At 48.0% G+C, this 16,922-nt stretch overlaps 1 protein-coding gene across 1 annotated transcript in view; it reads right to left on the bottom strand.

The window, feature by feature from the left end:
- The window catches only part of LOC309552474 (rho-related BTB domain-containing protein 2-like), a 35,499-nt gene that overhangs the window by 3,595 nt on the left and 14,982 nt on the right, over positions 1 to 16,922 (bottom strand). The window contains exons 4-6 of the mRNA XM_082253443.1: positions 15,493 to 16,487; positions 13,212 to 13,330; positions 6,086 to 6,265 (exon numbers count right to left, since the gene is read on the bottom strand). Coding sequence (XP_082109569.1) covers positions 6,086 to 6,265; positions 13,212 to 13,330; positions 15,493 to 16,487 — 1,294 coding nt within the window. The remainder of the gene's footprint in view (positions 1 to 6,085; positions 6,266 to 13,211; positions 13,331 to 15,492; positions 16,488 to 16,922) is intronic.

Below are 16,922 nucleotides of genomic sequence, written 5' to 3'. Positions count from 1 at the left end.
AAACAGAAGAGGAGAGAAGTTTGTTTGAAATCTTTGCAAATTTATTAAAAATAAAAAAGGAAATAAATCCCATGTACATAAGTATTCACCCCCTTTGCCATGACACTCACAATTGAGCTCAGGTGCCTCCTGTCTCCACTGATCATCCTTGAGATCTTTCTACAACTTGATTGGAGTCCACCTGTGGTAAATTCAGTTGATTGGAGATGATTTGGAAAGGCACACACCTGTCTATAGAAGGTCCCACAGGTAACAGTGCATGTCAGAGCACAAACCAAGCCATGAGGTCCAAGGAATTGTCTGTAGACCTCGGAGACAGGATTGTATGGAGGCACAGATCGGGGGAAGGGTACAGAAACATTTCTGCAGCATTGAAGGTCCCAATGAGCACAGTGGCCTCCATCATCTGTAAATGGAAGAAGTTTGGAACCACCAGGACTCTTCCTAGAGCGGCCGCCCGGCCAAACTGAGCGATCGGGGGAGGGGGGCCTTAGTCAGGGAGGTGACCAAGAACCCGATGGTCACTCTGACAGAGCTCCAGCGTTTCTCTGTGGAGAGAGGAGAACCTTCCAGAAGAACAACCATCTCTGCAGCACTCCACCAATCAGACCTGTATGGGTGTGGTCAGACGGAAGCCACTCCTCAGTAAAAGTCACATGACAGCCCACCTGGAGTTTGCTAAAAGGCACCTGAAGGACTCTCAGACCATGAGAAACAAAATTCTCTGCTCTGATGGAACAAAGATTCAACTCTTTGGCCTGAATGGCAAGCGTCATGTTTGGAGAAAACCAGGCACCGCCCATCACCTGGCCAATACCATCCCTACTGTGAAGCATGGTGGTGGCAGCATCATACTGTGGGGATGTTTTTCAGCGGCAGGAGACTAGTCAGGATGGAGGGAAAGATGAATGCAGCAATGTACAGAGACATCCTTGATGAAAACCTCCTCCAGAGCGCTCTGGACCTCAGACTGGGGTGAAGGTTCATCTTCCAACAGGACAACGACCCTAAGCACACAGCCAAGATAACAAAGGAGTGACTACAGGACAACTCTGTGAATGTCCCTGAGTGGCCCAGCCAGAGCCCAGACTTGAACCCGATTGAACATCTCTGGAGAGATCTGAAAATTGCTGAGCACCGACCCTCCCCCATCCAACCTGATGGAGCCTGAGAGGTCCTGCAAAGAAGAATGGGAGAAACTTCCCAAAAATAGGAGTGCCAAGCTTGTAGCATCATACTCAGAAATACTGGAGGCTGGAATTGGTGCCAAAGGAGCTTCACCAAAGTATTGAGCAAAGGGGGTGAATACTTATGTACACGGCAAAGGGTATGAATACTTATGTACATGGGAGTTTTTTATTTTTAATAAATTTGTAAAGATTTCAAACAAACTTCTCTCACGTTGTCATTATGGGGGAGGGGTTTGTAGAATTTTGGGGAAAATAATTAATTTAATCCATGTTGGAATGCGGCTGTAAGATAAAATGTGGAAGAAGTGAAGCTCTGTGAATACTTTTCGGATGCTCTGTATATCTCCATGTATGAGGAGCGGAGGAGGGGCCCGGCAATAGCCGCTGAAGGGTCTGTATTGATCGTACATGATGAAGTCTGGAGGTCATATAGATAATCTATAGAGGACAATGCAAACTGGAACACAACACCCCCAACACCCTGCGATCTGCTGGAGGGACCAACATATACAGAGGGCTGCAGAGTATTACCACCCCAAACAACACTGCAGAGCATTGCAACCCCACACAGCAATGCACAATAACCCCAACCAAATTCTCCTGTCCTGAAATACTCTGCACTGCTGGGGGGCTCTGCTGATCCTTTATTGAAAAGAATCAAGCAACAAATTTTATACAAAAAAGGTAAAAAATAAAAACCATAGTACAATACTTCAACAGAAAACAAAGGAACACACATCCATGTTCAGTATATATAACATATACATACATAATCGCACAAAAGTAAGTACACCCCTCACATTTTATTCTATCTTTTCATGTGACAACACTGAAGAAATGAGACTTTGCTACAATGTAAAGTAGTGAGTGTACAGCTTGTATAACAGTGAAAATTTACTGTCCCCTCAAAATAACTCAACACACAGCCATTAATGTCTAAACCGCTGGCAACAAAAGTGAGTACACCCCTAAGTGACAATGTCCAAATTGGCCCCAAAGTGTCAATATTTTGTGTGGCCACCATTATTTTCCAGCACTGCCTTAACCCTCTTGGGCATGGAGTTCACCAGTCTCTGAAGGGAGGGGATCATGCTCTGCTTCAGTATGTCACAGTACATGTTGGCATTCATAGTTCCCTCAATGAACTGTAGCTCCCCAGTGCCGGCAGCACTCATGCAGCCCCAGACCATGACACTCCCACCACCATGCCTGACTGTAGGAAGACACACTTGTCTTTGTACTCCTCACCTGATTACCAAATAAGTTTATCTTGGTCTCATCAGAGCACAGGAGATGGTTCCAGTAATCCATGTCCTTAGTCTGCTTGTCTTCAGTAAACTGTTTGTGGGCTTTCTTGTCCATCATCTTTAGAAGAGGCTTCCTTCTGGGATGACAGCCATGCAGACCAATTTGATGCAGTGTGCGGCGTATGGTCTGAGCACTGACAGGCTGACCCCTCCCCCACCCCTTCAACCTCTGGATATGACGCTGAGCACGGCACTCAACTTCTATGGTGGACCATGGTGAGGTCTGTTCTGAGTGGAACCTGTCCTGGTAAACCGCTGTATGGTCTTGGCCACCGTGCTGCAGATCAGTTTCAGGGTCTTGGCAATCTTCTTATATTCTAGGCCATCTTTATGCAGAGCAACAATTCTTTTTTTCAGATCCTCAGAGAGTTCTTTGCCATGAGGTGCCATGTTGAACTTCCAGTGACCAGTATGAGAGAGTGAGAGCGATAACACCAAATCTAACACACCTGATCCCCATTCACACCTGAGACCTTGTAACACTAACGAGTCACATGACACCGGGGAGGGAAAATGGCTAATTGGGCCTAATTTGGAGATTGTCACTTAGGGGTGTACTGACTTTTGTTGCCAGTGGTTTAGACATTAATGGCTGTGTGTTGAGTTATTTTGAGGGGACAGCAAATTTACACTGTTATACAAGCTGTACACTCACTACTTTACACTACAGGTTAGTCACAGTATTAAAGTCACCTCCAAAAACCACTTGCCGGGATGTAAAAAGAAATGGCTTGATCCTTGTAAAAAGGCATTTCCTGTCCCACTTTGTGTGCGGCCCATAAATATTAATTAGGCGCAGGTCCTGCCCTCCCACAAGAACGTCTAAGACCATACATCTCCCAATCTCCACCTCAATAACCCGCCGGACAGTTACCATGCCGGTTTTAAACAACACCGCCACCCCGCCGTAAGGCTCGGCCGCAAGAGACCAGTAAGATGGACCATACCTCCACTCTCTCTTGGCCATATGAATATCTGCCAAGGAGGTGAGCCTAGTCTCCTGCAAAAATAACATTTCAGCATCTAATTGGCTGAACAAAAAGAAGGCCATAGAACGAGCTCTTACCGACTTAATGCTGGCGACATTTATTGTCACCACTTTTAACGGAGGGGGAACCGCCATTTGGGTTATTGGGTGGATTGCTTCTTAGCTCCCCTCTGCTGCTCATCACCAGAAGCCTCTCTCTTTCTTGAAGCCTCCTCCAACTCCATTTCAATTTCTGAATTCTGCTCAGAAGAATCCCCAGATGAGGAGATATCCCAAGCAGAAGTCCTATACCGGTTGGGGACAGACACTGAGGCTTCCTGTCCCTGTTCCGTCCTCACCGTCTGTCTCTTCCACCTCACAACCTTCCTTCTCTCCTCCAGGTTTTCATCTCTTGCTTTTTTCTTGGAAGTCTTCATAGACTTCTTTACAGAAGAGGCAGCAGCACCCTTTTTGGTACCCTCTACCACTTCTGGTGGAGGTGGTGGGGGGGGGCTTCCTTTATGTCAGCCTTAGAAGGGGAAGACTCATGGGGAATAACTGACTCGGGGGGCACAGACTTGGAGGTTCTGACACAAAAGGAGCAGGTAGAGTAGGCTGGGGGGGGACGCAGAAGGAATACTTACAGATACAGGAGGGGTGGGCACAGGGACTGGGGAGGGATCTTGAACAGGACCAGGGGGGTCAGTCACCGCAGAGGAGGATGGTACACCAGGGGCCTCATCCTCCATCCCGTCCAGTCTCAACAGCTCATCTAATACCTCTTTTTCCATATTGTGCCAAGCCTCAAGACATCGGCTGTAGGGGTGGCCAAGGCGCAGGCACAGGTTGCACCTTATCATCTGGGTGCAGTCCTTGGCCACATGACCCTGTCCCCGAACAGGAGGAGCTAAAATGCCCCTTTTCTCTACAGCGGTGACACAGCTTTGGCTGACCCAGATAGAAGACAGTCATCCTATCCCTCCCGATAAAAGCTGAGGAGGGCAGGTGACAGACAACATTCCCGTCCCTGGCCAACCTGACCGTTACCGGCCAACCCCCGGTCCAGAACTACGTACGTCAAAGATTTTATCCGGCTTTGTCAAAACCTCAGCATAATTCTTTAACCAGACCTCTAGTTCCCCAACAGGAACACTCTCATTAGTGAGGATGATGGTTATCTTTTTCACTGTTGACCTTTGTGAAACAGCAACTGGTGCCAGACCTTCCCATTCAGGCCTTGACCTGCGCCGAGCCTCATATCCTTCCCAGAACAGGTCAAGACCCTCCGGCCTGGTGAAGCTGATTGTGTACTCCCGGCTCCCAGCTACATGTATTAGGGCATAGAGGTCTTCTGCCCCAAAACCCATCTCCAAAAGCATATCTACCGTTTAAAAAATGACTACATTACGCCTTGGACCCCCAGCAGAAGCCAGAGACCCAAGACCAGATCCAGGGGTGCTCAAAGTGGCAGCTTGTGGTGGAAAACCATGCTTGGAAGCCGAGTTCCTCTTTGACTGCAGCCCTGGCTTAATAACTCCACCAGCCATGGCTTGTACAGGGGCAGAGAGATCACTAGTCATGGCTTGTACAGGGGCAGAGAGATCACCAGCCATGGCTTGTACAGGGGCAGAGAGATCACCAGCCATGGCTTGTACAGGGGCAGAGAGATCACCAGCCATGGCTTGTACAGGGGCAGAGAGATCACCAGTCATGGCTTGTACAGGGGCAGGAGAGATCACCAGCCATGGCTTGTACAGGGGCAGAGAGATCACCAGCCATGGCTTGTACAGGGGCAGAGAGATCACCAGCCATGGCTTGTACAGGGGCAGAGAGATCACCAGCCATGGCTTGTACAGGGGCAGAGAGATCACCAGCCATGGCTTGTACAGGGGCAGAGAGATCACCAGCCATGGCTTGTACAGGGGCAGAGAGATCACCAGCCATGGCTTGTACAGGGGCAGAGAGATCACCAGCCATGGCTTGTACAGGGGCAGAGAGATCACTAGCCATGGCTTGTACAGGGGCAGAGAGATCACCAGCCATGTCCATCCATCAGCCCAGGGTATGGCTGGGAGCTCCCGGCAGGAGAGGCCCCACTGGCCTCCAGGGCTTCCTCAGGAATGAGCCAGGAGGGCTGGGATAGATTTCACCACCCTCCCCTCTCACACAGATCACCTGGAGCAGCTTCAGACTCTTAGCAGGAGAAACTCCTCCCTCCTGACACACCTGAGCTGCTGGAGGACTCTGCTCCTTCCTCTATAACTCTCCTCTCCTGAACTACTCTGCTCTGCTGGAGGACTCTGCTCCTTCCTCTAACCAACTCTTCTCTCCTGAATTACTCTGCTCTGCTTGAGAACTCTGCTCCTTCCTCTATAACTCTTCTCTCCTGAAATACTCTGCTCTGCTAGAGGACTCTGCTCCTTCCTCTATAACTCTCCTCTCCTGAACTACTCTGCTCTGCTCTGCTGAAGGACTCTGCTCCTTCCTCTAACCAACTCTTCTCTCCTGAACTACTCTGCTCTGCTGGAGGACTCTGCTCCTTCCTCTATAACTCTTCTCTCCTAAAATACTCTGCTCTGCAGTTTACATGCTCAAATCTCTGAAATAAAAAAGGTCTATACATGAGGTAGCAGCCAAGATATTGCCTCACCGGTCAGGGCCTGTAAGTGGGGAAGACAAAGCCGGTTGCTCAGCACCAAAAGCTCCATAGAGCCGAGTTGGGGCCCCGGAGAGAAGTGGCCCAGGTAGAGATACTCCAGGACGGCACGCAGGCAGGAAGTGGAAGTGCCGGGTAGAGAGACCTGTGGGACAGAGCAGAGAATTACATTCACCGATATTAGCTGCTCATCATTCAACATCTCCGTGATGACATCCAGCCTTCACCTCCTACTGTTCCATCACACCCTCTGCCCATACCATGATCTCCAACATACACCTTCTACTGTTCCATCACACCCTCTGCCCATACCATGATCTCCAACATACACCTTCTACTGTTCCGTCATAGAACACCCTCTGCCCATACCATGATCTCCAACATACACCTTCTACTGTTCCATCATAGAACACCCTCTGCCCATACCATGATCTCCAACATACACCTTCTACTGTTCAATTATAGAACACTATTGGCCAAATATCGTGACCTCCACCCTCTACTGTTTCGTCATAGAACATCCTCTGCCTATACCGTTATCTACAGCCTACACCCTTTACTGTTCCATCATAGAACACTTTCTGCCCAAACCATGACCTCTGGCCAACACCCCTACTGTCCCATCATAGTTCCATCCTGCCCTACACCTCTGTACCATGATGTCCAACCTACACCTCCTACTGTTCTGTCATGGAACACCCTCTGCCCAAACCATGACCTCTGGCCTCCACCTTTTCCATCATAAAAAACCCTCTGCCCAAAGAATGACCTCCAACCGACACCTCCTACTGTTCCATCATAGAACACCCTCTTCCCATTGCATGGACTCCACCCTGCACCTCCTACTGTTCCATCATAGAACACCCTCTTCCCATACCATGGACTCCACCCTGCACCTCCTACTGTTCCATCATAGAACACTCTTTGCCCATACCATGACCTCTGGACTACACCTCCTACTGTTCCATAATAGAACACCCTCTGCCCATACCATGGACTCCACCCTGCACCTTCTACTGTTCCATCATAGAACACCCTCTTCCCATACCATGACCTTCAACCTGCACCTTCTACTGTTCCATCATAGAACACCCTCTGCCCATACAATGGACTCCACCCTACACCTTCTACTGTTCCATCATAGAACACCCTCTTCCCATACCATGGACTCCACCCTGCACCTCCTACTGTTCCATCATAGAACACCCTCTGCCCATACAATGGACTCCACCCTGCCACCTTCCACTGTTCCATCATAGAACACCCTCTGCCCATACCATGACCTCTGGACTACACCTCCTACTGTTCCATAATAGAACACCCTCTTCCCATATTGTGACCTCCAACCTACACAGCTTACTTTTCTATCATAGAACACCCCCTGTCCATACCGTGATCTGCGGCCTACACACACCCCCCCCCCCTCCACTGTTCCATGATAGAATACCCTCTGCCTGTGACATGCTACCGCAGACAGAAAACTGATCTGCACTGAGAGAAACCAAGACTCTCCGTATCTGATCTTCCAACAAGATTACAAAGTTCCACTTTAAGAGCCGTGTTACACTTTGTATGAACCCAAGTTCTTTTGCTAATGGGACTGCTGGCCTGGAAAACTCCTCACTTTACATCTATTTATTTCACCGGAGATAAGCCCGTAGGAGTCCTTGAGCGGTCATGGAGACTTACATCAGTGAGATGGATATCAGACAAACGATCCAAGATAAAGGTCGGGAGGAAATTCTGGTCAGTTCTATCCTCAGCTTTGCCATCTCAGTCCACCAAGGGCTCTTTAGAACCTACCTCCGGCCTACCCTTCAGTCTTGCACAGTTGTACAGGTTCCTCTCCTGAACCAAAACTGCTGACTATGATTTAACTGCACACTGCGAGCTCCTCACACTCTGCGAGCTCCTCACACTCTGCGAGCTCCTCACACTCTGCGAGCTCCTCACACTCTGCGAGCTCCTCACACTCTGCGAGCTCCTCACACTCTGCGAGCTCCTCACACTCTGCGAGCTCCTCACACTCTGCGAGCTCCTCACACACTGCATTAGCAGGCATGAGCTGGTTTCAATTTTGTTCTGGAGGTTCCTGGCTTTTCAGTAATAATGACCTGAGGAGCTGCAGAGCGGGTTGCACACCCCTCCCTCAATAGATCCCTCTTCTCCATGATTCCCGGGCTCTCCTGCTCCTTCTAGGTCCAGGTTAACAGCTGTCAGGATAGTGGGAGGGAGGAGATTGGCGGCCATTTCTTTCCTGAGCTTCTCTGCAGATTGTGAACCCAGAAGCGCTCATCTCTGAGCATTTCCAGGTTCACTGCTGTCAAAATCCCACCTGAAAAGCTGGTTTAGACAGTGGACCAAGCACAGTGCTGTTCTCGTTTGTCTGGAGCAGAGGGGGCAGGGGAGACATCAGTGATCTAATAGACCCCTGATGTCTCCAAAAAGAGAACCTGTCACCTGCCCAATGCCATCACATAGGGAGCTTGTTGGCCTCCTTGTGAAAGCACTTAAAAATGCATATGAAAATAAAAGTGTAAAATTCAGGGAGGGTCACTCATATGAATGCAAGTGCATGCATAGGGCACGCACGCACTCACATGTATGTGAACAACTGCACAGGACATATTGGGCATTGATGATAACTAAAGTCTCTCATTTACAGGTTTCAAAGTGACACTAAACTCTGGTTTATTAAAAATAAAAAATAAATTTATATTTTCCATCCTAAACGTTACGGCTCAAGTTCCTGATGCTGCCATATCTGACGAAACGTGTAGGGCGGAGCTGACTCCAATGATGTCACCATGCATTAGAGAACCAGAAAGTGATCCCAGTACCTTCTCAAGAATTTTTTTTTTCTGTACAGCGCTGTGGTTGTTTTTTACATTTATGTGGAGCAATATTTACATATTTTAATAAAATTAAGTGATTTTACAATATGTGGAGTGTTTCGCCTCTTCTTTAATTCCTCAGGTGTACTCTCCTGAACGGGCGGTGATATGTATAGTGAAAGGAAGTGGTGATACTATAGATCCGCTGACTGAAGTCCGCCAATCTCAAACGCTATAGGACTTCTCATTTAAGAGGGTCATATCCTTTGGCATTCAGAAAATAGAGAATGTTCCGGGGCTTTCTAAAGTAATTTTGAAGCCAAAAATTCTGATTTTTAACACTTGTGAATAAAAAATGAAAGCATTGCCCTGGAGGGAAAGTGGTAAAGGACAGCTGGAGATATCATGACTAGAAATGTTGACCGCTCACAGGACTCCACAGAATCTTTTTTATTGAAGAAAATAAATGGTACAACGAAAGGAGTGCAATAGACACAAAACAAATACGTGGTCATCAAACAATAAGCCATCAAGCCTAAGTTCGTGTGTAGGTACATAGATTCATATTCTGCACATTACCAAGCAAGTAGGCTACATCATCTAAGCATAGAAACATAACATAGTATATACAGTGCCTTGCGAAAGTATTTGGCCCCCTTGAACTTTGCGACCTTTTGCCACATTTCAGGCTTCAAACATAAAGATATAAAACTGTAATTTTTTGTGAAGAATCAACAACAAGTGGGACACAATCATGAAGTGGAATGAAATTTATTGGATATTTCAAACTTTTTTAACAAATAAAAAATTGAAAAATTGGGCGTGCAAAATTATTCAGCCCCCTTAAGTTAATACTTTGTAGCGCCACCTTTTGCTGCGATTACAGCTGTAAGTGGCTTGGGGTATGTCTCTATCAGTTTTGCACATCGAGAGACTGAAATTTTTGCCCATTCCTCCTTGCAAAACAGCTGGAGCTCAGTGAGGTTGGATGGAGAGCGTTTGTGAACAGCAGTTTTCAGTTCTTTCCACAGATTCTCGATTGGATTCAGGTCTGGACTTTGACTTGGCCATTCTAACACCTGGATATGTTTATTTGTGAACCATTCCATTGTAGATTTTGCTTTATGTTTTGGATCATTGTCTTGTTGGAAGACAAATCTCCGTCCCAGTCTCAGGTCTTTTGCAGACTCCATCAGGTTTTCTTCCAGAATGGTCCTGTATTTGGCTCCATCCATCTTCCCATCAATTTTAACCATCTTCCCTGTCCCTGCTGAAGAAAAGCAGGCCCAAACCATGATGCTGCCACCACCATGTTTCACAGTGGGGGTGGTGTGTTCAGGGTGATGAGCTGTGTTGCTTTTACGCCAAACATAACGTTTTACATTGTTGTCAAAAAGTTTGATTTTGGTTTCATCTGAGCAGAGCACCTTCTTCCACATGTTTGGTGTCTCCCAGGTGGCTTGTGGCAAACTTTAAACAACACTTTTTATGGATATCTTTAAGAAATGGCTTTCTTCTTGCCACTCTTCCATAAAGGGCAGATTTGTGCAGTATACGACTGATTGTTGTCCTATGGACAGAGTCTCCCACCTCAGCTGTAGATCTCTGCAGTTCATCCAGAGTGATCATGGGCCTCTTGGCTGCATCTCTGATCAGTCTTCTCCTTGTATGAGCTGAAAGTTTAGAGGGACGGCCAGGTCTTCGTAGATTTGCAGTGGTCTGATACTCCTTCCATTTCAATATTATCGCTTGCACAGTGCTCCTTGGGATGTTTAAAGCTTGGGAAATCTTTTTGTATCCAAATCCGGCTTTAAACTTCTCCACAACAGTATCTCGGACCTGCCTGGTGTGTTCCTTGTTCTTCATGATGCTCTCTGCGCTTTAAACGGACCTCTGAGACTATCACAGTGCAGGTGCATTTATACGGAGACTTGATTACACACAGGTGGATTCTATTTATCATCATTAGTCATTTAGGTCAACATTGGATCATTCAGAGATCCTCACTGAACTTCTGGAGAGAGTTTGCTGCACTGAAAGTTAAGGGGCTGAATCATTTTGCACGCCCAATTTTTCAGTTTTTTATTTGGTAACAAAGTTTGAAATATCCAATAAATTTCATTCCACTTCATGATTGTGTCCCACTTGTTGTTTCTTCACAAAAAAATTACAGTTTTATATCTTTATGTTTGAAGCCTGAAATGTGGCAAAAGGTCGCAAAGTTCAAGGGGGGTGAATACTTTCGCAAGGCACTGTACCTGTGTAAAAGGTTATAACTAACTTCGCTTCTGAAACTGGAGCAAACCAAAACAAAAAACACCAGAACAAGTTGCCTCTGCGTGAGCGATCTCCTGCACCCTTGTCCCCGTGAGGGTGATTAATCGTAGCATCATTTTTTAATTGTTCTCAATGACTGGATCTCTGTTTAATGACCAGAAGGGTCATTGTGTCCCTTGAGCTGAGGAGGTCATTCCTCCAAGAATTCAAGTAGAGACTAGCTGTACCGGGGCCAACCCCGGGACATCCAACCAGGCTTTCCATATACGTTCAAATTTCCTAGCGCTTCTTCTATTCTGGTAGGTAAGATGCTCCCGGAGGAGCGTCGCGTTCACCTCCCCAACCCCCTCAGAATCACTGGGAGGGGAAGGGGAGAGCCTCTTCCTTGCTAGAAGTTTCCTAGCTAGGAACAATCGCTAGCTGCGTGTGAGGAGGATAGATCTCTTCATCCAAACAGCCCAGTAAACATAATTTAGGGTCAAGGGGAAGAGTAATATTCCATGTGTTGTTAACAAAGGATATTATCGTTGTCCATTATTGAGTAAGCTTAGGGCATTTCCATAAGATGTGTAAGAATGTACCGTTATGGATCTTACACCGGGGACATAGCGGGGAATCCCTCCTCTGCCATTTATGTAATCGAAGAGGGGTAGGATACGTATGGTGCAAAATTAATAGCTGTGTAAGCTTCTGGGTGGAGGAGGGAGAGACTCCAAGGACATTATCCAAAATGGTAGACCATTCATCAATAGAGATATGACCGATATCCTCCTCCCACCCCTTCCTGCATGCCAATGACATTGCTTTAGAGACGCGTGTCAAAAAAGAGCTGTATAGGGAGGCAATGAGACCCCTTTTAGCAGACGCTCCCAAAAGCCTGCTCAGTACCACCGGGTCAGACAGGGTCCAACAAGAGATCCTCGTCTGAATGGAGATATGCAAATACTGAAAGAACAAGACGTTTGGGAGTCCAAATTCTGCCCTAAGCGATTGAAAGTCTTTCAATATTGTGCCCTCGTATAATTGTGGAACATATCGCAAGCCATGTTCAGACCAAGCAGAGAAACCCTCCAATTTAGACAATTCAGCAAAGTTATAATTGTTAAGGATTCGGGACGGTCTAGTGTATCCTGCGTATTATAAATGTTGCTTTGTTTTAGTCCACAGTCTATCTAAAAGAACCAAAAGGTGGGATATGCTGTCAGTTTCCCCAGTTCATCTGCCTCCAGACATTCCACAACATCATTACTAGAGGGAAGGGAAGCTATAATATCTCTATTGGGTTCCCAGGACTCAAGGTTACTCCAACCTCTATCGGGTTCCCAGGACTCAAGGTTACTCCAACCTCTATCGGGTTCCCAGGACTCAAAGGCTACTCCAACCTCTATTGGGTTCCCAGGACTCAAGGTTACTCCAACCTCTATCGGGTTCCCAGGACTCAAGGTTACTCCAACCTCTATTGGGTTCCCAGGACTCAAGGTTACTCCAACCTCTATTGGGTTCCCAGGACTCAAGGTTACTTCAACCTCTATTGGGTTCCCAGGACTCAAGGTTACTCCAACCTCTATCGGGTTCCCAGGACTCAAGGTTACTCCAACCTCTATTGGGTTCCCAGGACTCAAGGTTACTCCAACCTCTATCGGGTTCCCAGGACTCAAGGTTACTCCAACCTCTCTTGGGTTCCCAGGACTCAAGGTTACTCCAACCTCTAGCGGGTTCCCAGGACTCAAGGTTACTCCAACCTCTATCGGGTTCCCAGGACTCAAGGTTACTCCAACCTCTCTTGGGTTCCCAGGACTCAAGGTTACTCCAACCTCTATTGGGTTCCAAGGACTAAAGGTTACTCCAACCCCACAGAATCTTTAAGGGAATTCACGGCTCTTTATACTCTGTTGATGCAATTCCACAAATTCATTCGGCCCGTGACCCTTTCCCATTTAAGACACACTCTTTCTTTGCTACCAGCAAACAATCACTTACCCCTGGTGTGAAGCTCTCTCGGAAGGAGCCTCGGAACAATGCCACCATCCAGTCACAGTTGGCAATCAGCAGAGGCTTGTGGGCCGGAACCGAGCCATCATCCACTGTAAACAGGACATCTATGGAGGAGGAGAGAAAGACCAGAAACGATAACAGAGGTTGGAGATTCCAAAAGCGATATAGGGGAAGACATAATGAAGGGAACTGGGCAGCATGGCCACCGATAGGCAACATGGTCTAACTTTTACTAGACCTCCTCAATGCAGACCATATCCAAGTAGCTACAGGTCCTTGTTCCACTGCACCACTAATAGATCTATCTATTCAACTGCACACTGGATGCACATAAAGACAGTAATGGTCAAGGCAGACTCATAGCTGCACTCACGGTCAATGCCAACTACAGGAACCTTCTCTTCCCAAAGTACAACAGCAACATACACACAGGCTACACTCCGCCATGACTAAGCCCTGATCAAAAGTGAAATGCGTCAGTGCAGAAGTTTCAATGAGCATTGTACAATAAATCTTGTTGAAAAGAAACAAAAAGAAGCAAAAGTAGCAGTGTGCAGCCTGTGTATGTTAATGGACTTGTTCTGTAATATTGAAGACCTTACACCAGGGCTCTCCAAACTGCGACCCTTTCCTTGCCTTTATTCGGACCCTTTTCATCCCAATGATATGAGGCAGCACTACTTCTCACACCAGCGATGAGGCACTAATCCTCTCACGGACACCCATGACGGGGCACCATTCATCCCACAGACACCAATGACGGGGCACCATTCACCCCACAGACACCAATGACGGGGCACCATTCATCCCACAGACACCAATGACGGGGCACCATTCACCCCACAGACACCAATGACGGGGCACCATTCACCCCACAGACACCAATAACGGGACCACATTCATCCCACAGACACCAATGACGGGGCATTATTCACGCCACAGGCACCAATGACGGGGCACCATTCATGACACAGGCACCAATGACAGGGCACCATTCACCCAACAGACACCAATGACGGGGCACCATTCACCCCACAGACACCAATGACGGGGCACCATTCACGACACAGGCACCAATGACAGGGCACAATTCACCCAACAGGCACCAATGACGGGGCACCATTCCTCCCACAGACACCTATGACGGGGCACCATTCACCCCACAGACACCAATGACGGGGCACCATTCCTCCCACAGACACCTATGACGGGGCACCATTCACCCCACAGACACCAATGACGGGGCACCATTCATCCCACAGGCACCAATGACGGGGCACCATTCCTCCCACAGACACCAATGACGGGGCACCATTCACCCCACAGACACCAATGACGGGGCACCATTCATCCCACAGGCACCAATGACGGGGCACCATTCCTCCCACAGACACCAATGACGGGGCACCATTCACCCCACAGACACCAATGACGGGGCACCATTCCTCCCACAGACACCAATGACGGGGCACCATTCATCCTACAGACACCAATGATGGGACACCATTCATCCCATAGACACCAATGATGGGACACCATTCATCCCATAGACACCAATGAAGGGGCACCATTCCTCCCACTGACACCAATGATGGGGCACCATTCATCCCACTGACACCAATGAAGGGGCACCATTCCTCCCACTGACACCAATGATGGGGCACTATTCCTTCCACTGACACCAATGATGGGGCACCATTCCTCCCACTGACACCAATGACAGGGCACTATTCCTCCCACTGACGCCAATGATGGGGCACCATTCCTCCCACTGACACCAATGACAGGGCACTATTCCTCCCACTGACGCCAATGATGGGGCACTATTCCTTCCACTGACACCAATGATGGGGCACTATTCCTCCCACTGACAACAATGATGAGAGCACCATTCCTATTGTCCACAGGGGTATATATTTATTTTACTCCCACTGGCCACAGTCTGCCCCTCTAAAGTCTGAAGCACAGTAAACTGGCCCTTAGTTTAGAAAGTATGGGAGACCCCTGCCTTAGGCCATCAGCCAAGTGTTTTTCTTCAGTTTGGGAACATATCCAACATTCGTAGCCACCATGTACTGTATGGCTGGCCCAGATACTTATAACGTATTATAACCTGAAAATGGAGACATGGCTATTCAAGCACTGGGTTTACATTGTTACTACTAAGATGACTGGGTTAAAGGATGTACTGAAATACTTCTGAGATACTACAGGATTACAGAAGAGATGAGACCAAGAACAAGCTACAATGCCCTTGGTAGAGTACCTGAGAAGAGGCCGCGGTTCAGGCATTCTCTGATCCGGTTGGCTCTCCGCACATGAAAGGCTTTGGTGATCTCCTGGTTCATGAAGCCTTCTTTGTTCAGCAGATTGGACACCATCATGCGCAGGTCGAAGACTTCTAGGGCTTCGGCTATGGTAGCGATCTGCATGAGGTCCGCCCTACACTGGTTTAGGTGCCCCGTGTACAAGTACTCCAGCACAGCTCGCAATGGTTCCACCTGAATGAGCGAATCCATCTGCACCACCAGCATCGGCCTCTCCCGCTGGGTCAGAGGATCTTCGACAATGTTCATTTGTACGTCAATAAACCCTCTACCCCACTCTTCCAGCTTCCTACCCCAACCAAGGGGAGGCGTCTCACCCAGCTGAGTGGCATCAACATCAGAAGAAGTCCTGAAAGAGCACGGGGGGTTTCCAAGTTGTCCATTTAAGGCCTCGTGTTTGCAGTCTGCCATCATGCTCCTAGTCCAGGAAGGTCCGGCCACAGCTCCACCAGGTACCCTGAAGAGGTCATGTTTGGAAGGATCCTGCTCCTCCTCCTCCTCCGCATCCATGGGCATCAACTCCAAGGTAAAGAGGTCATAGAATTTGGAGCAGGCCGTGGCCAAGTAGACTTTGTGGGCAAATATCTTCTGCCCATCCTGTAGCTGGAACACCACGTCGGCACACAGAGGGGTGGAGAAGAGAGCAGCGGGGCCCTGGCCACTACACTGTGGAGGATCAGGCAAGTGGATGATGGGGGGAGGTGGCTTAGGGGGCAGAAATGGAGCTTGGAGTAATGGACGCTGAACTTTTTTTAGATGGGATTTCCAAAACTGTAAGTGCCTCCGGGAAATGAGTGCAGCTCGGATGGCATTATCAAAGACATCCTTTACACCAAACTGGGCCACCACACTGGTCTCATAGTACGGAATCCCCAGTTCCTTGGCCACTTCATGCCCGATCTCCGGAGAAAGAATATCTGTGGGTTTTATGGGCCTAGAATAAAGGAGATCATCGTCAAACCAGGAAAAAGCTTAGGACCATGCAACACAGGACCATGCAACACAGGACCATGCAACACAGGCAGACATCTTTCAAATACTTCAAATCCTGAAGGGGAGGAAAATATTGATTTGCGCTACTAGAGAACGGAAAAATGGGAAAATAAAAGGAAATGAAAGAAAGCCGAGAGATTTCATCACTACTTTTATAAAAGCTTGATGGCACACAGGAATTTAGGGTACACACTCCAGGGGAAGTGACCCCCTACCACCATTTTCTGGGACAATTGACACAATTGACCCCCCTTCCACCTTTTTTTAGGGCAAGTGACCCACTCCCATCTCCCCTTCCCTGTTCTGGGGGAAGTGACCCCTTAACAACTCCCCATAACTGTTCTGCGAGAAGTGACCCACTACCACCTCCCATACC

The sequence above is a fragment of the Pelophylax lessonae genome, assembly GCF_965119305.1.
Source record: "Pelophylax lessonae genome assembly, chromosome: 1".
Lineage (NCBI taxonomy): Eukaryota > Metazoa > Chordata > Amphibia > Anura > Ranidae > Pelophylax > Pelophylax lessonae.
Note: the sequence above shows the minus strand (reverse complement) of the source record. Positions and strands in the feature narration are given on the sequence as shown.